Source organism: Lissotriton helveticus, chromosome 3_1 (assembly GCF_964261635.1).
Source record: "Lissotriton helveticus chromosome 3_1, aLisHel1.1, whole genome shotgun sequence".
Lineage (NCBI taxonomy): Eukaryota > Metazoa > Chordata > Amphibia > Caudata > Salamandridae > Lissotriton > Lissotriton helveticus.
This window is the reverse complement of record NC_136061.1, coordinates 1,541,455,786-1,541,477,011: the sequence shown is the minus strand read 5'-3', so window position 1 is coordinate 1,541,477,011 and position 21,226 is coordinate 1,541,455,786. Positions and strand designations below refer to the sequence as shown.

At 47.9% G+C, this 21,226-nt stretch overlaps 2 protein-coding genes across 2 annotated transcripts in view; one reads left to right on the top strand and one right to left on the bottom strand.

Annotated features, from left to right (window-relative positions):
- Window positions 1-21,226, bottom strand: part of LOC144825032 (uncharacterized) — a 418,697-nt gene that overhangs the window by 308,138 nt on the left and 89,333 nt on the right. The gene's annotated exons all lie outside the window — the stretch shown is intronic.
- Window positions 1-21,226, top strand: part of UBE4A (ubiquitination factor E4A) — a 167,676-nt gene that overhangs the window by 102,819 nt on the left and 43,631 nt on the right. The window contains exons 13-18 of the mRNA XM_078682249.1: window positions 5,450-5,637; window positions 7,831-7,931; window positions 8,388-8,501; window positions 8,976-9,150; window positions 9,640-9,820; window positions 12,880-13,027. Of these exons, the coding sequence (XP_078538375.1) occupies window positions 5,450-5,637; window positions 7,831-7,931; window positions 8,388-8,501; window positions 8,976-9,150; window positions 9,640-9,820; window positions 12,880-13,027 (907 nt within the window). The remainder of the gene's footprint in view (window positions 1-5,449; window positions 5,638-7,830; window positions 7,932-8,387; window positions 8,502-8,975; window positions 9,151-9,639; window positions 9,821-12,879; window positions 13,028-21,226) is intronic.

Genomic DNA, 21,226 nt, shown 5'->3' with positions numbered 1-21,226 from the left:
TACCGGCTCCACCTCCACCAAAGAAGAGAGACCTTGCAACATCTCCTCTCAGAATTCCTTCACCACCTCCGCCTCCGCCTCCCCTTCACACCACTCCCCTACACCATCGCCACTCTCCTCACCATCTCCTCCACCAGTATACCTCTGACGGGAGGCAGGGGACAGATGACGAACCACTAGGGAATCCTAGTCCGCCTTACACCCCAGACCCATGGGACGATTAGAATACACCAGATGTCCCGAATGTACCACAAGATGACAACTATCCCTCTAGACCTTCCCCTCCAGAGGACACAATAGGTTTCACCCAGCTCGTTCATAGAGCTGCACGAAACCATGGGGTAGATTTACATACAGACCCTGTTGAGGAAGATTTCTTAATGGACACATTCGATATATCCCAAAGGTTCACTTCTGTTCTCCCTGTGTTAAAAGGGGTAATCAAACATGCACCTGAGGTGTTCTAAGATCCTGTTAGGGCTAGGGATATTAACCCCAGGATAGAGAAAAAATAAAAATCTGCCCCAGCAGACCCTGTTTACATCAAGGGACAAATACCTTTGGATTCTTTAGTAGTCTCCACCGCCAGAAAAAGGGCTAACTCACAAACGTCGGGGGATGCTCCACCTCCTGACAAAGAATCAAAATTCTTGGACGCTTCTGTAAACGTACAGCGTTACAAGCAGCTAATATATGGCGAATCGCAAACACACAAGCTTTGTTAGCTAGGTACGATAGGGAACACTATAATGAGCTAGAGACCCCATTGCAACACATTCCTGACCAATACAAAACCAAGGCCAACTACCCCATACAGGAGGGTAAACTCATAACAAACACCTCCATTCGTTGCGCTCTAGACGTGGCAGACACTGCCTCCAGAGCTATTAACACAAGTGTCCTTCTACGTAGACATGCGTGGCTACGCATTTCTGGTTTCAAACCAGAAGTGCCAACTACAATACTTAACCAGCCAGTTGATCAGCAACACCTGTTTGGCCCTACCATGGATTCATCTCTAGGAAAGATGAAAAAAGACACCGACAGCTAAATCAATGGGAGTCTTGCAATCGCAAGCTCTCAGACGTTCTTTTCGTCGCTCCACCTACAAGGGTACCTCCAGAGGCTATTCCTCGGACAACCCCTCCACGTCCTATAAAAATCCCACCCAGACCTCATTCACCAGAGGTTATCAAAGAGGAGGCTACAGAGGCAATTATAACAAAGGGAGAGGCAAAACCAACAATACTCGCTCCGCCTCCACCCATACCCAATGACTTCCCTCCGCTCCCCCCGGACCATTCCACTCCAGTCGGGGGCAGATTGCTACAAATCCTACCTGTCTGGAACAACATCACTACAGACAGGTGGGTGACACAAATCGTTCAATCAGGTTATTGTCTAGAACTCACCTCTATCCCTCCAAACATACCACCCAGACTGCATCCAATGTCACCAGAACATTTAACACTGCTAAAGCAAGAGGTACTTCCCTCCTAAAAAAACATGCAATAGAACCAGTTCCCCTTCATCAACAAAACACAGGGGTTTACTCCCTGTACTTCCTCATTCCCAAGAAGGACTTTTCTCTGAGACCCATTTTAGACCGCATACCCCTAAACCTTTACATACAATCAGACCATTTTCATATGGTCACACTTGAACAGGTCCTTCCTCTTCTCACACAAGGCGATTTCCTTACCACTTTAGTTCCCAAGGGCGCCTACTTCCACATTCCCATTCACACCTCTCACAGGAAATATCTTCGGTTTGTAGTGGACGGTCCACATTACCAATTCAAGGTACTCCCATTCGGAGTCACCACAGCACCCAGAGTCTTCGCCAAATGTCTGGCGGTGGTTGCAGCTCACCTAAGAAGACAGCAAATTCATGTCTTCCATACCTAGACAACTGGCTCATAAAAGCAGATTCATACAGCCAGTGTGTACATCACACTTGCGCTACAATCCAACTACTCCACTACTTGGGGTTTACCATAAACCACGCAAAGTCCCACATACAACAGTACCTCGGTCCCACAATAAACACCACAAAAGCACTTGCATATCCCAGTCCACCCAAGATAGCAAGCATACAAAGCCTTATAACTAAATTTCAGTCGCAACACTCTCTTCCAGCTCGAGTGTTCATGCAGTTGATAGGGATGATGGCCCCTTGCATCTTTATAGTACCTCAGGCAAGACTCCAGATGCGTCCTCTACAGGAATGCTTCGCACGTCAGTGGAACCAGGCTCCAGGTCAGCTAACAGATCTGGTGTTGGTGGACGGCCGCATGCATCTTTCTCTGCAATGGTGGAACACCCAAAACCTTTCAAAAGGGCGACCGTTCATCGAGCCAGTTCCACAGATTGTGCTAACAGCGGACGCATCGCTCTCTGGCTGGGGAGCTCATCTGTTACATCACACCATGCAGGGCATATGGACGCCTCAACAAAGGTTACTCCACATCAATCATCCTGGAGTTACTAGCCATATTTCTGGCGTTCAGGTCATTCCAGAAACAAATATCAGGCAAAACTGTCCTAGTCCGCACGGACAACATGACAGCAATGTACTACATACAGAAACGAGGCTGGACACACTGCTTACAGCTCTCTCAACTAGCTAAAAGCATATGGAGATAGGCTATTCCCCAGAAAATTTTTCTCCTAGCCCAACATTATCCAGGAGTCCAGAACATAGCAGATCTGTTAAGTTGTCAGGCGCAACAGATTCACAAGTGGGAACTTCTTCCGCAAGTTCTTTAACCGTTTTCCACATGTGGGGACAACCAGAGATCGATCTCTTCGCCACACACTACACCAAACGCCCAAGCTTCGCCACCAGATATCCATACCCACTGTCCAAAGGCAATGCGATATGGATGTATTGGTCAGGCAGATTTGCGTATGCTTTTCCGCCTCTCCCACTCATTCCACTGGTGGTGTGCAAACAGCAGCAACACTCACTGACTCTCATCCTAGTTGCTCCAACACGGGCCATACATCTGTGGTACACCACATTACTGGAATTATCTGTAGTCCGGCACCAAAAACGACACCTCTCCCCACGCCTCTTAACCCAGAACCGTGGAGAGATCAGACACCCGGACCCAGCACAGCACACCCTAGCGATCTGGCTCCTCAGGTCTTAGAGTTTGGTTACCTTAACCTTCCACCTGACTGTATGAATGTTATCAGAGAGGCTAGACACCCCCCCCCCCCCCTCCCCCACTAAAGCCTGCTATGCAGCCAAGTGGAACATATTTGTGATGTACTGTCACAACAACACCATCAATCCTTTAGATGTGTCTATCCAACACCTCATAGGTTCTCTACTACATCTTCAAAGGTGTAATCTAGCATCACATCCATTAGGTTACACCTCGCTGCCATAGCAGCCTATCTACAAAATAGACAACACTTGTCGCTATTCAGGTTACCTGCCATTAAAGCATTTATGGAAGGCCTTGAAAGAATAATTCCTCCCAGGGTACCACCCTCACCTGTGTGGAATTTAAAAAAAATTCTCACAAGACTAATGGGCCCTCCTTTTGAACCACTGCACAAATGCTAGTTACAATTTCTAACATGGAAAGTCGCTTTCCTGGTGGCCATTACTTCCCTTAGTAGAGTCAGTGAGCTACAGGCACTCACTGTTGAAGAACCATTTTTACAACTCCATCATAACTAAGTGGTTCTCAAAACCAATCCAAATTCCTCCCTAAGGTTATTTCTCCCTTTCACCTCAATCAGTCTGTGGAGTTGCCAGTATTCTTCTCGCAACCAAAACAGTCACAGAAAGAGCTCTTCATACTCTGGATGTAAAAAGAGCACTCCTTTTATTACATTTAAAGAACAAAACCTTTTCGCAAAACCAAACCACTGCAAGGTGGATTGCAAATGCATACAAATTTGCTATTACAAAGCAAAACGTACATTAACTATTCCCCCTAAAGCCCACTCTACCCGAAAGATAGTGGCTTCAATGGCATTTTTAGGGAACAGTCCCTTAGATGACATTTGCAAAGCAGCTACATGGTCTGCACCGCACACATTCACAAAGCACTATTGTATAGATGTGCAAACAAAACCACAAGCTAGTGTGGGCCAGGTTGTACTTAAAAAAACTATTTCAAACTACTGCAACAGATATTGGTGGTCGCCGCTAAGGAGGGGTACTGCTATACAATCTATGCACAGTGTGTGATCTGCAGCTCATATGCCTCGAACGAAAAATGCTACTTACCAGTATGCATCTGTTCTTGGCATGTAGAGCTGCAGATCCACACACACCCACTCACCTCCCCGGCTACCTTTATCTTTTACAGTATTATCTTATGTAGATACAGCATACATGGGCATTTTTTCTGTCTCTCACAAAACTCTATTTCCCTGCTGGCGAAAAACAATCTGAAGATGTAGCCGATGCCCATGCGCACTATCATCCAAAGCAGGAGTCACCTATCTCCAAGACAAAAACAAGTGCAAACATCCGGGCCTAACACCAGATGGCGATCTATGCACAGTGTGTTCATCTGCAGCTCTACATACCAAGAACAGATGCATACTGGTAAGTAGCATTTTCCTTTCTTTCCTTCCTTTCTGTGCTACTGCCATCAGCCAACCAACAGAGCTGAGGAAGCCACACATATGGTCCATGGTGACAAGATGTACTTTGAGGTGGAATGACAATCTTTTTAACTGCTGGCACAATGATGGTGTAGAGAAATGTCGTACTAAAGGGCATGTGCTTGGTGATCTTGTAAGACGTCATTCTGGTTTGTGGTTTAAAGTGTGGTAGAATACTCTCCTGCAGTACTAGCATCAAATGTCTGCTTTCATCACTACCCTAATTTGTGGAAAAGCCTACAAACTCTCAATAGTCTTCCTCCAGAACACTCATCTAACTAGTTTTAAAATATAGCATATATCTCCATATGCCGGTGATATTCGAGTCTTCTATAGTGTGTGCTCGTAGCTGTCTGCTGACTTCTTGTGTGACACCAATGCCCAACTGAATGACTCTCTTGTTCCAATAGTATGCAAAATGTGGCTATTTCATCTGGCTCAGCTCCCTGCCCCTATGGAACCTCAGTGTCTTGCTATCTGTCTTAATGATCTCAGCTCTGTGTAGTAGGCACCACTATGTATGTCCCACGTTGCACATCTACCATTGCATGTATCTTGAGATTCCATTCTTATCTTGCCCTTGCACACTATTGTTAGTGGCTTCTGTTTCACGGATTACTTGTCCACATCTGTGTGCCCCTTGTATCCATGCATTTGTATCACTCGCCCCCACTTGCCCTGTCTGTGCAATTTCTACATCACAGATAGGTGGGAGCACTTGCCATCAGAATTGTCTTCCAATCGTATCCCTGTACCTTGCAGTGTATGTCCTCCCCGTTCTGCCCCGGATCCCAACATGATTTTGCATGTGCCTGCAGGATGAAGAACCCCCACCTTCGTGCTAAGCTGGCGGAAGTGCTGGAGGCAGTGATGCCCCATCTGGAGACTATTCAGAACCCTTTATTGTCCAGTGTCTTCCAACGAGAACGAGTCTTCTGCTCCTACCGCCATGCAGCACATCTTGCAGAGGCCCTGATCAAAGTCTTTGTGGACATCGAGTTCACAGGTATGTAGGACGGAACGAATGCCAGGAGCATGAATGTTGATGGACCAGTGCCTGTGGTGGGTATGTGCTATGTAGTGAGTGCCAGTGATGTGTACATGGAATAGAACCAGTTGTGCCTATGTGAGATGCTGTGAATGCTAGGGGCAGGAATATGAAACTAATTCTAGTGAGAAATACATGCTTACATTTTTCCTGTACAGAGTACCCAACATGGTATACTGTTTTATTTTGTTTCTCAGTTATTTCTCGAGACATCCCAACCTGGGAACATCTGCACAGGAATTCTTCCAAATCTAGGCTCTGAATTATTGTGGTTAGACTGAGAATGCCTCTCTGTCTGAAACACACTGTCAATCTAATGCTGCAGGCTGCTACCTAAACAACCTGAATCATTGCACATAGAGTGGGTCTTCGTCATGCTCCATTGTCTGCTTCAAGGTGGTTATAGGTGTGGAACCCATCAACTTTGTGTCCAGTGACATGTCCTTTGTGCTTACCCTCAATATTGTTTACCAGATCTTCCCTTCAATGCTTGGGATGTCACTATAGAAACAAGATATTGTTCTTGAGTGTGCATAGTAGGATCCCCTAACTTGGGCACATTCTGCATCCCCTTAGTTGCCTTGTGCAAAAATTGGGAGTGAGGACCATTTTCCAAATTGTATTTGTACGTTGGGAAGTAATGGATCACCATTTCCTGTTGGTTTGTGATTTCAGACCACTTTATGGACTTTTACCTTAAGAGTTCAGATTTTTTGTTTTGTTAGTTTAGACACAAAAGGTGTTGTCACCATTATCAGATGATTGCAGCTGGCTTTGTCCACTTCACTTGTAATTTGCTTTCCCCACAAAATGACGTATAAATAAAAGCAACTGAAAAACCTAAGGAGGCAGTGGGTTTCAGTAATGAAAATATGAAGCTGGGGTTTAATATGTGTGGGATTGATGGCAGGATGGTAGACTAGTACAGTCTGTGAAAGTAAGCCTGATCCAACAGTTGGTACATGTGAGGTACCCTTTCAGTACTGAAATATATTTTCTAGAACTGTATAGCTTTACCATCGTATGGCTGTGTTATAACTCATAGTACTAATGTAAATACGCTCGGGATGATTAAATGCTGAGCTCACCCCTATTGGAAGTAAACCCAATGATGGGTCAGTGACCAGTGGCGTAACATCAGTTCCCATAGCCCCTGCAGTGTAGCGATGGCCCATTGAGCTTCAGGGGGCCACCTCCAGTCCTGTGCACAGACAGCGGGCCGCTGGCCTGAGAGCTCCTGACTGGGTTTGAGGGTGGGACTCTATGTACTTTGCAGGAGGCCCCTTTACATTTGGTAAAGCCAAAACATAATTTTACCTCTTATGTCCTAGTTCTGGATGGCTTTAGGTTGATTTAGAAAATCTACAAGAATTGAGTAGCTGTAGAGAGAGAATTATTGGGTGATCTCACGTTGTGCTACAAATGTGAGTGGTTGAGTGGCTTAGGATGCTGGACAATTGTACAAGAACCCAGTAAGAGATTTCTCGAATGTAACTCTTTCTGCATGCTGAGGTAGTGCCTGGCAGTACTCTATCTATCTACAATGGCTCAGTGGTTTTTCAGTCTAGCTGACACAAGTAGTTATTCTAGTTGAACTGCATGAAGAAAGGATCACAATATCAGTCGCACTTAACTGTCAATGGAGGTAGAACATCCAGTTTCTCTCTTTTGTTAATTCAAGAACGAAGGATTTAAAAAGGCCATTTTGTCACTCATCTTTTGAGCAAGTGTGAAAGGTGAGGATTAAAAGTTACAAAAAACTCTTTCAGCAGTGGGGCCTCTAAATATCAATAAGATCTGAAAGTTTGGTTCCAGTCGGAGACAAATAATGGTAGTCTTGTTCTGAGACTTAGTGTTACTGTTTCCTATTGGCAAGGAAATTTGTGTCCTTACTCCAAAATGTGAGACATTAAATCCATGTATGGGCCCTTGTCTACGTGTTCTGAGGAATTTTGTTATGAGTCCTGCTTTAAATATTTAATGCACTATGGTGAGGAAAAGCAATGAAAATGCAGGATAGCTATGAAAAAGAAGCGTGCGTCTCCCTCGTTTTTTTTTTTTTGAATTTTTTTTAAATTTTTTTGTTTTGTTACCCCAACTGCTTTGGCTTGCTTTCTCACATAAATGTATTTCTCTGTGCCTTTTGTCCAGGTGACCCACATCAGTTTGAGCAAAAGTTCAACTATCGCCGACCCATGTATCCGATCTTGAAATATATGTGGGGTCAGGAATCCTACCGGCAGAGTATCAAGGTGAGTAAGCAAGCCTATTTTTGTTGTTGCGTTTAGTAGCACGAAGCCTGCCTGGGGACTTGTCCAATCCCTTATACTCAAACTCCTGGAATAATGTCTGCCACTACCTTTTTTTTAACATAAAACAACTGTGCAAAAAGTGGGAGAGCTCACAGAGGTATGTGCATTGTGTGAACTTGTGCAGCTTCTCTTCTTCATTGTGCTTGTGGAGGTCCTTTCAGAGAGAGTAGCCCAATTCCATTACTGTAAACTGATGACTTGTCTTACTTCAAGAACTTTGTGGGAAGGCATGAAACCTTCTTTCTGAAGGGTCCTTGGAAATGGCTCTAGAGATGCATGCAGGGGGCTCTGTTGTTCCTCGTTGCTAGTGCAGAACCTTTAATTCCTCGACAGACTAATTTGGTGTCTATGCAGCAGCTCTACATTACAACTTACTGTTCTTTGGTGCCTTTGCAGCAACTGGCAAACTATGCTTCAGAGAACCTGGAAGCCATGAATCCCCCTCTATTTCTGCGGTTCCTGAACCTGTTGATGAATGATGCCATCTTCCTGCTGGACGAAGCCATCCAGGTGAGGTGTGACCCTGAGCTGTGCTTGTACCTGTGCTCTTACCAAAGTTCATTTTAATGTATCTCTGTACGTATCTCCGCAGTTGAGGAAGATATGAATTGAAAGCTCAGCAGTATCTACATCGTCCATGGATTGATAAACTCTGTGCTTCCAAAACTGTTCAGGGAGGTTTACCATGATGTAACATCTTGGACCAGCGAACTTGGGGAGGGCTTTTATACTCTACTTACACAGCAAGGGTTGTTTGTCTCTAGTGCAGAAGGTACTGGAGCCCTGAGGAGTTTACAGTGGGAAAGCAAGAGTGTGCAAGAGTTTGAAATGTCAGAGTCACTATAAAGAGATCCTGAATACATGAGATTTGCAGCATGTTCCCAAACTTAGTCAAAATTTTACCTTTCTCAAGCTTAGAGGGCAAACCAATATACTGTTCCTTTGATCGTTTTTAAGTTGGGTGATTTTTCTTTCTGCATGCAGTACTTGAGTAAAATTAAGATCCAGCAGATCGAGAAGGACCGTGGGGAGTGGGAGAACTTGTCCACTGAGGTTCGCAGAGAGAAGGAGGCCAGCCTGCAAATGCTCGGACAGTTGGCCCGATTCCACAACATCATGTCCAATGAAACAATTGGAACTCTGGCATTCCTCACCTCTGGTAAGAATTGTGCCATAACATTCCAAACGTTCTGTAATATTCTTGCTTCCTCCCTGATGCTAAGAAGTATGTGCTTCTGAATATTGGGTAAAAGCCCTGCACTTCTACCGGAACCAGGAGTCATTCTTTCTCACCTTGGTTTAAAGCTATGCCCTTCCTCATCTCAACTAAGGACCCGCTCTTTCTTTGCTCTGCTAAAATACATGCTCCTTCACCGCTGGTAAGAATGATGCCCTCCCCCTTATATTGGGTAAATCTCTTCTCCCTCCTTCTTCACCTCTGATAAAGACTGCTTCCTTCCTTGAGTAATGCTGCTTTGCTCTTCCTCTCCTTTAATGAGCCCTACTAATCTTCCCTGCTGTTTGACACTCAATTGAGCGGATGGGGGGATATTGGAATTTTGATGCTGTTTGTTCTTGGTGATTGTTATTCTCTGCTCCTCGTTCTTAAAGTGGCACGCTTTCACCCAAGACTCTGTTTTTTCCCCAGAGATCCGATCTCTGTTCGTTCACCCGTTCCTTGCTGAGCGAATCATCTCTATGCTAAACTACTTCCTGCAGCACTTGGTGGGACCAAAGATGGGCGCTTTGAAAGTGAAAGACTTCAGCGAGTTTGACTTCAAACCTCAGCAGCTGGTGTCTGATATTTGTACCATATACCTGAATCTGGGGTAAGGATCTTCTTTTTATTTTTTAACTTTTTTTTGTTCTTTCACATGAATTGGTACTGATTACAAAAATCTGAAGTGGTAAGTATCCACATCGTGTACAGGTGTGCCAACATTGAAGTAACCTCGTCATGAATCTGCATTGCTCACATCTCTCACGTGCCCCCTTCGTATGCACACAACAATTACAATTGTCTTAAAAGTTACACTGAATATAATTGTGTCCATTAGACACTCCGGTCTGGACCAGATTCTTCGAGCGGCGTGGTACAGATGTTTCCTCTGTAGGCATTCCACCAACCCCACACCCATGTCCACTTCTTGGGGCACCTTCTATGGATAAAAAACGCCTTCTCCGCCACCATTGCTCTATCCATGTCTCAACACCATTGTCTATGTGTGGAGACTGCCTGCGCTCCCCAGTGTTTAGCTATATTGCATTTCGCCAGCATCATACCCAAGGTCACCCAGTCCTGAGCAGCACGATTGAGGTCTGTCTGCTCCCAAATGTTAAGAAGACCTCTCTTGGGTTCTGGGGGTACAATGTGCCCACAAACATGTGTGATTGTATCCATGATAGCCTCCCAGTAGTGCACAATCTTAGGACATTCCCCCAAGGTATGATAAAAAGTACCCGGTGACCCACAACCCCTCAGACATATCAGGCTGCCAGTTCTTCCCATTCTGTATAGTGTGTCTCTTGTAATAAGTTCTGTACAATATTTTGAGCTGTACGAGTTGTAGGTTGGAGTGTATGGCTACTTCACGTGGGGACGCAAGGGCCTCCTGCCAGTCCATTTCATCCAACTCCCCCAGCTCGGCCTGCCATTTGTCGCGGAGGGCGACCATTGGATCCCGCTAGTTATTTATAATTTTACGATAAGTCAAGGAGATGGCTTTTTTGGTCTGGTAGTTTGTCAGTAGTCCTCAAGTGGTGAGGACTCGGAGAGATCGGTGCCTGGTGGAATGACTTTTGTGACCGCATGTTTGATCGGTAGGTAGCGTTATTGTTCAGTCGGAGCCATCTCGTAGGTTTCCTGCAGTTGGGAGAATGAGACGATCTCTCCTTTTCTCCACAGGCGCCACCCTCGATATACCTATAAGGTCCCATCTTGCAAAGCCCTTGCTATTACGGAGTCTACCTAATAGTCTGATGTCCCAAAGTGGTGTATGCTGCGTTAAGACTCCCTCCCAGCCAAGCGCACAGAGCGTTGTGAACCAAATGTGTACTGTGTGTGCAGTTGGTCCCGATAGTGTATGTTTACGAGATTTGTTGTATAGTGCACCCAAAACACCTTCGGTTCCGAGAGTGTCTGTCCATACAAAACGCAGGATCATCCTGTGGGGCATGTATCCATTGGTTTACTACATTAAGCTGCGAGGTCCAATAGTATGTTTTAATATTAGGTAGGGCGATTCCGCTGTCGCACCAGCCCCTTACCAATTTATGCCGGGCTATATGGGCAGGTTTCCCACCCCAGAGAAGATGACTTACTTCTGCATCTATCGCTTTGAAGTAGGAGTGAGGAACCGGGAATGGAGTGTTCTGCAGGACGTGTAAGAACCTGGGGAGTGCCATCATTTTGAACAGGGCGGCTCGACCCAGGAGCATCGGTGGTAGGGAGTGCCAGTATTTAACATTGCGGCTGAGTCTTTTCTAGGGCTCCAAGAGGTTTTGCTCGATGAAGTGTGCGCGTTGGGAAGTGAAATATATTCCAAGGTATTTAAACCCCCTATCAGCAACTTGTATCGTGCAATCTGGCAGCAACCGTGGAGACGAGCCACTAAGAACGTAGAGAACAGACTTGGCCCAGTTAGACCCTCCCATATGACGCACAGACGTCCAGTAGTACAATTACTGATCGTCGGGGGGGATGCCATATACAGTAAGATGTCGCCCGCATATAGGGAAATGCGATCCTCCCATCCCATCGTCCACTTAAGCCCGCGTATCATTGGGTCCCTCCTTATCCAGGCCGCCAAGGAGTCCAATACTAAAGCAAACAGAAAGGGAGACAATGGACAGTGGAGAAGTGTGGCTCAATGGTTAGAGCGGCAGACCCTGATGCAGAGGTCTAGCCCGGGACCAGGGTTCAATTCCCCGCCTCGGCGGGTCTTGGGCTCAAAAACAATTCCACGGAGCTGATAATTCTCGCCTCGGTGCCTATTCCAATCATGGAGTCCCACTCTGCAACTCTGGGCAATAGCTTGCTTAATCTCCACAACGGCCCCCACAACGCTAAGGATGCCTGGCCTCCACCTTGGGGGTGCCCAGGAGTGGACACCTCACAGGGAAAGCCAGGATGGGTTCCACAGCGGTATTCGTACAAGCGCCTTGAGACCCTTGCGGGTGAGTAGTGCGCTATACAAGTGTCAATTTACATTTTGTCTTGTTCCTCGACCGAGGGGAAAGTCGACGAAGACTCACCCATTTACCACCACATGTGCCAGAGGCGGTGCATATAGAAGTTGGATCCAAGCACAAATTTTGGGTCCAAAGTGTTGTAGCAATGCAAAAAGAAAGGGCCATTTAACTAGATCAAAGGCCACACGTGCATCCAATGAGAGTATGACAGCCTCTTCCTGGATAGTGGGCATGCGGGCCATTACACTATGAAGTCGTCGCAGATTAAGTGCTATATTGCGGCCCAGCATAAACCTGATTGGTCCGGGTGCACTAGGGTTGTAAAGTATGGTTGGAGCCTAGGTAAGGATCTTCTTCCTGTACCTTTCATAAGTTTCCAAACTATGTGTAAGGGATATTTATGGGTCTTGTACTCTACCATGCCAGGTAAAGGGTCTTCATTCGGGGTCTGGCTTTTCTTAGTTGTTTTCTTCCAGCCTGTTGTAATGTGATTCCTTCTCCTCATTAGTTGTAATTACTCATATTCTCCCAACCTGTTGTAATCTGTGTTCCTTTCCCCGGTTGTTATAATACTTTGTTTTCCCCTCTAATTTCCTGGGTGTCTTCCTTCTGCTCCTCACCCTTTAACTTTTTTTGTAATCCATTTTTCACTGCCGGTTATAAACTTTCTTTTCTTTTCTTCCTGTTCTCCCTCCAGCAATGAGGAAAATTTCTGTGCCACAGTGCCAAAGGATGGACGCTCATACTCCCCCATGCTCTTTGCCCAGACATTAAGGGTCCTGAAAAAAATCAACAAGCCTGGGAGCATGATTGTGGGTTTCAGTAACCTAGCAGAGGTGATTAAGGTGAGTGATGTGGCAACAGTCCGTACACAGGGAAGTGATACAGCCATTGTATTGGTAACATGGCTTGGCTACCTTGTGGTCCGTGTCAAGGGAATATGAGATTAGTAAACAACCTTTTTAGACAAGATATGTCTATTCCTCTTTTTGCAGTTTGTTTGGGATGGTAGTTCATCTCCCTTTTTTGCCAGACCAGGCCTTCCAACCTCTCATTCCCATGAAGTGAAGGTTTAAGGCTCATTACAACCATCTTCTTCCCAACCCTAAATTCCTCTAGTTATTCCTTTGTTCCAGGAAGTGGAATCTGGGGGTCAGAGTAGTGCTACTAGTGTATAAGTTGGCCTGCGCTTGAGGGTGGCATGGCAATTTTTGCAAGCATTAATGGAGAGTGGTGTAATAAGCAAAGTTACTATGTGATTTAAGTGACCGCTTAAAAACTGTTCTTCTATTGTACATTGCACTGTAAATCATAAATATGCCGACATAAATGTTAACAAGAATTTGCAATGCAATAGGTCTCGCATTTACTAGAGTTCGAGGAATTGGCATTGTAAATGACAATGCCTTTTATTTACTTGAAGCAAATCCATTTTTGTGTGAAATGAAGCTAATGGGGAGAGAGGAGAGGATGTGAGGTGTAAAACTGTGCCCTGGTACAGGTGAGGAGATGCTAGAGAGGGGGGCTGGACTTGGAGGTGCAGGATGAAGGGCGAGGAGGGACAGTGGGGAGGAAGCAAAGAAGGGTGAGCACATCACGGAGGGAAGTGGGGAGGAAGCGCATTGGGTGACCACATGACGGAGGGAAGTGGGGAGGATGCACACATGGGTGAGCACATCACGGAGGGAAGTGGGGAGGAAGCAAACAAGGGTGAGCACATCACAGAGGGAAGTGGGGAGGAAGCACACATGGGTGAGCACATCACGAAGGGAAGTGGGGAGGAAGCACACATGGGTGAGCACAGCACGGAGGAAAGTGGGAGGAGGCACACAGGGTGAGCGCATCACGGAGGAAAGTGGGGAGCAAGCACACAAGGGTGAGGACATCGCAGCAGGTGGTGATGTACCTCGCAGACCAGAGCATGCGAAACTGGGCACTTCTCCTTCCGGAGCATGCCAGGCTGGGCACCTCTTTCCAGGGTGTGCAAGGCTGGGTACCACGCAGACCAGTGTGTGCAGGGCTAGGTTCCTCATATACCAGGTTCCATCCAGGGACGTTTTAATCCAGCGGGTGCTGGCGATGCTGCCACTCAGGGCTGATGGTGCAGAGGAAGCTGGCTTTCAGTGTCAGACCAGAGGCTCCACCATGGCAGAGGCCCTGATCATAAAGGGTGGAGGGCCGAGGACTCCCGGACCCTAGAGTGCGACCACAGGACCTCTACAGGCAGAGGATGCCTAGGGAAGGGTCTCTTAAACCGCAGGATGGAGCAAGGGAGGCCCCCTGATGCAGGAATGCGTCCCCTTGTGAGAACGGTATTCTCCGGGAGAACCGCAAGCAGAGTACACGAGTGAGGATTGGGGCTCCAAGATGAGCGAGCATTTTGTACCAGAGGGTGACCAGCTCGTGCATCTGGGAGCACCTGATCGCGGGAGGGACATTCATTACAAGGCGAAGGGCTGGGTATCTATGGTTAAGGGAGTCTGTGTGCCTTGTATCGTCAAGGACGTGGGCCAGATTTTCTGCGTGAGAAATTGTGTATTGTTAGACCATGTGTGAGAGGGAGGATGCCCCTTCCCAGTCCTGATAAAGGCCTTGGCTCACGGGATCAGCTCGTCCCCAGATGGCCGCCGTATCAGATGTCGCCTGGAGGTGCAGCTGCCTCACATGGCGGTGACCGGGCTGTGCCCTGGTGCAGGGGTGACCGGGCCGTGCCCTGGTGCAGAGGCCTGAATTGTGTAAAGGGGGTGCGGACGGGGGGCAGGGAGGGAAACTTTGGACTGGTACTCTCACAAGGCCACGGACACACTCAACAAGATGCCCACTACCCAGTATTCTGGGCCCTGGGCAGACAGGGTCCGTATTTACTTGCCCAAACTTGGATGAAAACTTCGCCTTATTTAACTAACTCCTCCCCACATTAGCTCTACCTACACAGTCCCGCACTGCTACCCCTTACAGATGCAGCCGTGGTCAGCGCCTGACCTTCCCACTGTACTTGGGGAGACCCACACAGCACCCCCCCCCCACTGTAAATGTTCAGTAACAGACCTGCAACTTCCTGTCCGTGCTCCCTCCCTTCATCCAGTGTTCAGATCTTCTTTCACTGGGTCTCTATTTACAAAATAGGAACAAAGCAAGACTCTAGTGAATGTACAGGACAAATCTGAGTCACTGTGGCTGCCTGTCCCACCACATGCATCTACAAGTGGGAATTTGTATTTTGGACAGGGCTGTGTTCAGTTACTCATGGTGCACTGCGACTTCACTAAATCCATAATAATTATAAGCAGTTGTAGATCTGCAAGGCTCAATGATAAAACATCGGCTTGGAGGAGAGAAACTTAGTTTTTTTTGACCAACCCATGCATGGGGCCACGGTGAAGCAATCCCTACTGCATGAAAAATAAAAAGCGTGGAAATAGCCGGCTGCCAACAGAGGGGTTCTAAGGACGGTGACAACAGGAATATGGCATATCTGAGTTACGGAGGAAGTTTAGGATGCAAAAACCATAGAAACAAAAGAGAAACCTAGGCCTAGGCCTCATCTCATTTTGTATCCTATCACCCTCTTTTTAGGTCTCGCGACCTATCGATGCGCGCATGCGCATCGAGCGGAGCGAGAATTCAAGCTGCGAAAACATCATGAAACCACCAGCTTTTTGCTGGCGTTTTCATGGCGTTTTCATGCAGTTCATGTGAACCACGTGTTCAAACATGAACGCGCATCAGCCTCCCTCCATTTGCCGCAGAGCACATCAAAGGGCTTCGCCCAGCGTGCGCTCTGCGGCTTCTCCTCCCCTAATTAGTCATTTTCGCCGCTCCCCTGCCCGCCGTCTCGCATTTCTCCTCCCCCCTCCCCTTCTCTGCCTTCCTTTCCCGGCGCACGCATTTTTTTTCTCCAAGCATTTCTCCTCCCCCTCTACAAGACATGCACGTCACAGAGAAACACGTGCATGCACAAGAGCACACTTTTAGCTCATTGGCAACATTTTTCCCTCCGTTTAACTACCCGATTTGGCCCTCGCATGAAACAGTGCACCGATGTAGTTGCTGGTGTGGCATCTGTTTAGTTGTGATCCTTGTTCAGCTTGTAATGAGCTTCTTGGTGTATGAGCCTCAGTGCGTTGGTCAGAGAATCTCAGCAGACGCCACAGTATTAACAGGGGCTGACATGAGTGAGTCCTAACTCACTCGTGACTAACAGTCAACCTGCATTTGTTGGAATCAGCTCATACACACAAACAGGTTGGCGCCATACTTTACAAACCCCTTTGTGGAAGCAACAAGCATGGAAAGTAATCCAAGGAATCGAACTCTTCCAACAAAGGCTTACATGTTGCTGAAACTGTATACTTTTTGCAGTAGCTTCACTGCAAATCTAATTGAATTCTCGAAATGAGATCGGAGCTAAATCTGACGACTCTTTTACTAATCTATCTCCGGGAAGAAGTATGGCAACAGGAAACAAGCATTGGCATAGCCAATAGGTCTCGCTTGTGGGACCTTATAAGTATTTAGTTACAAGGATATTGTGCTGCAAAACAAAATACTTATAAGGTCCCACAAGCGAGACCTATTGGCTATGCCAATGCTTGTTGTAAAAAGAGATCAAACCTTTGCCAGAACCAATCAGAGCAGCCTCACCCTCTGGAACCTTCCTGAGAGAGCTCAGTCTCAGATTATTTTACCGCACGTTGTGCTAGGGAGTCTCCACTGAGCTCTGCTCAGTTTTCAATGCTTTCTGGTTATTTCTTCACCTTTTCTTCATCAACATCGACATGTCTGACAAGGAGAAGAAGGCCTTGTTCAGGCCCTGTGCCTCTTGTGGGAAAAAACGTCTGTTTGTGGAAGATAAGCATGACAATTGTATTTATTGCTTATATCCGGACCACAAGGCCACAGAGTGCAAGATCTGCAGAACCTTCTCGAACAAGACTCTTCGTGACAGAGAAGGTCGACTGTTGACCTGGCTGCAGAAAATGAAGACTCGCAAGGAGGTGATCTCTTCAGATGAGGAGGATTCCACATCTTTTGCTTCCTCTCACAGATCAAGGAAGAGGGGTAGGTCTCCACCTGGTGCTTCTACATCTGAACCCCCTCTTCAGGCCTCTCACAAGATCTCTGATAGGTCTGAGAAGGCTGGTCCCCTTCAATCTCCTCACGGAAGTGAAAAGGAGAGGCAGGGACAGGCTGCTGGAGGTGTTACAGCCTTAAAGGACAAAAAGGAGAGTGCTCTCCCTTCTCCTCCGCCCAAAAAGAGCAAATCCAGTGACAAACACTCTTCTGTCACTTCAGGATCTGGGCAGGAGAAAAAACAGCGTCCGTCGACGACTACAACACCAGGTACGTCGACGACAGTTGTTTCTGTGAAAGTTCCCGCTGTTTCTGTTCCGCCGTCGACTGGATCGTCGACGCTGACGTCTTCCACGTCGACAGGCAAACTGTCGACGGCCGCGTCGACGACGAAAACTACGTCGACGACGACAACCACTTCAACGTCGACGATAATGGTGAAGACGACGAGTTCGTCTACGAGACCGTCGACGACGAAGATTGGGTCGACGAAGACTATGGTACCGTCGACGATTCCGCTGACAGCTCCGTTGACGGCGGCTGCACTGACGACGACGGCACCGTCGACGATACCGTCGACGGGTCAAAAGTTGCCTTTTCCAATTCAGAAAATGAAAATAACGCCGGAGATTACTTCTCCGCGACGAGTTTCTTCACATCCACCGACAATGCTGCTGGATGATGAATCTGAGGAGGATGATGACAATTATGGACCTGCCTATAGTCCCTCGGACTTGCATGTCAAGATGCAGGAGACGGACACGGAAGAGTATTATGAGCAGACAGGTGACCACCAGTTACATCCGTATGTTCTGGAAGAGCGACGCACTCCAGTTTTGGGACAGGGCATGGTGGCCATGCCCTCTTCGCTCATCACTGATTTGCAGATGATGCTTCAGGATTATCGTCAAAGGTTCCCGTCGGAACCGCCTGGACAGTCTGTGTTGCCTCCACCTCAAATCCAGCCGCAAGTGCAGCCGACTATTAGTCTTCCAGTGGTGTCCTCCTCACCACCGCCAGTGACACCTTTGGTGCGGGTCCGCACACCAGATCCCTTACCAGTTCAGACGGTCCATCAGGATACCTCTTCGGATGAGGAAGTGATGCAGGTGGATCCCTTGATTGATCCGTCACAGGACCCAGACTTGGATCAAGGGGACAGTGGGCCACAAGATCCGGACGCATCTGGTCGTGACACGTCCATCTCCCCTCCAGTGGATATAGGGGGTTTTCATCACCTGATGGAGCGGGCAGCAAAGAGGTTTGGCTTGCCTGTGACGAGGGAGGAATCGGAATGTTTCCTTTATGACTTTAAGGAACAATACCGGAGATCTGTCAAGTCTATTCCCATCATTGAGCATGTATGGGAGGAGGGTATGAAGATCATGCAAAGTCCAGCCACGGTGATTCCAGTGCTCCCCAGGCTGGAAAAGAAGTACAAGGCTCCGGAAGGCAGTCCAGCTTGCCTTCTTGGTCAGCCGAAGCCTGACTCAGTGATCTCTCAGGCACCCAAAGCAAGTCAAAGAATCCGTCCACACCGTTGACCACACCCCCGGACAAGGACGGCAGACGTCTGGATAATGTTGGAAAACGGTTTTCATCCATGGCCAGCTTGCTAGTTAGAGCGGCAAATGCTCTTGCCATCTTAGGCCGTTACGACCGCCAGATGTGGTGCGACATGGAACCCTTCGTGGAACTATTACCAGAGCCCACAAAGGAGGAAGCCAAGAAGGTGCTTACAGAAGGGGAAAAGTCTTCTGCAGAAGTAATTGACTGTGCAATGGACATTGCTTCCACGGCGTTTCGAGCCTTGGCAGGCTCCGCAGTGCTACGGTGCCAGGGTTGGTTAAAAGCCACCTGGTTTCGACAGGAGGTCCAAAACAGGATCCTAGATCTCCCATTTGATGGGGAGATGCTGTTCGGGAAACATGTGGATGATGCCCTGCAGAATATAAAGAAGGACACGGACACGGCAAAGTCCTTGGGGTCACTCACCTATCGCAAGGTCCCCTTTAGGGGCGCACGAGGGAGAGGATTTGCGTCTTACAGAGGAAACCAGCAGAGATATTCCTCACAGTCTTCCCAGTCCTATAAACCCCAATACTCAAATCAGCGACAGGGACAATCGGCGTCTTTCTCTCGCCAGCCTCCGCGGGGCCGTCAGAACAGACAAGGTCGTGACAACACCAAACGGCATTAGCGGCCTCCCGGCTCTACCTACTGTTCCTCCCCTCCCAGTCACATCAGTGGGGGGCAGGATATCCCTTTGTCTGGCCAGCTGGAAGTCTATCACATCGGACCAGTGGGTCCTCAATATCGTAGAGAGTGGCCATACGTTGGAGTTCCAAAACCTTCCTCCAACACGAGCTCCGGGCGCCATCCGCACAGGACATCTAGGATTACTCCATCTAGAAGCCCATCAATTGTTCCTCAAAGGAGCGATAGAACCGGTACCTCTCTCTCAGAGGGGCCGGGGATTCTATTCAAGATTCTCCTGGTGCGGAAGACTGCAGAAACTTGGCGTCCCATTCTAGACCTTCGGGAGCTCAACACCTATCTCGTAAAGCTCTCGTTCAGGATGGTCACTCTCCAGGAAATTCTACCTCTCTTGAATCCGGACGACTACTTGGCGTCGCTGGATTTAGAAGACGCGCATTTTCATATTCCGATACACCCAGCTCACAGACAATACCTACGCTTCACAGTGGGAAAGAGCCATTTCCAGTTCAAAGTGCTTCCGTTCGGCCTTCGGTCGGCACCAAGAGTGTTCACCAAGGTGTTGGCACCGGTAGCAGCTTTTCTTCGACGACAGTCTCTAGAAGTTTTCCCTTACTTGGACTTCTCAGGCAGTTTCTACTTGCATCCATTTGTTCCATTGCCTGGGCCTTCAGTTGAACGAACGCAAGTCAGTCCTGCTACCCGACAGAACTGCCAGATTCCTGGGGTCCATTTTGGACACCATGCAATGTACTGCTCGTCCCTCGGAGGAACGACAACAAAAGTTGATGGTTTCAGCTCGACTACTGTGCCACAAGAAATTCCTGTCGGTCCGCCAATACAAATCTCTTCTCGGATCGATGTCATCCTGCATACCATTGGTCCCGCATTGCAGGCTGCAAATGCGTCCTCTGCAGGAGGAGCTAGACAAGCAATGGCGCCAGGCAGAGGGGTCATTCAACGACAAGGTGGTGGTGACATCAGCCATGAGAAAGGCGGCCGAATGGTGGCTTCGAAGAAGCAATATCGCCCAAGGTCTGACATTCAGGAGTTCACCTTCACCCATGATAGTGACCACAGACGCTTCATTGGAGGGCTGGGGTGCAGTTCTCCGAGAGCTTCAAGTCAGTGGCCACTGGAGTCCAGGACAGCGCCAGTGCCATATCAATTTCCTGGAGCTGACGGCCATTCGGTTGGCCTTGCAAGCTTTTCTTCCCAGAGTTCGCAACCATTCAGTGCTGGTCCGGACGGACAATACGACGGCTATGCACTATGTCAACAAACAAGGAGGTACCAAATCGCAGACTCTGTCCGCGGAAGCTCAACGGATTTGGGATTTTGCGATTCTGAACAACATCACTCTGAGAGCCGAACACCTGGCGGGAACTCTCAATGTCAAGGCGGATGCCTTGAGTCGACAGACAGGAGTGACTCACGAGTGGGAGTTGAATCAATCCATTCTAGACAGGGTGTTCTCGGTTTGGGGGACGCCAGCCATCGACCTCTTTGCTTCGCCGGAGAACGCCAAATGCCGGTTCTACGCAAGCAAAGTTCACCATCAGGGGTCCCTGGGGAACGCTCTTTCGATGGCTTGGTACAGCGCATTCGTTTACGCTTTTCCTCCAATTCCCCTCATTCCTCGAGTTCTCAGGAAAATGAAGGCAGAGCCCTGCAAGATGATTCTACTTTCCCCAGCATGGCCCAGACAATTCTGGTACACAGAGCTTCTGAGGCTCTCCCAAGCTCCTCCAATT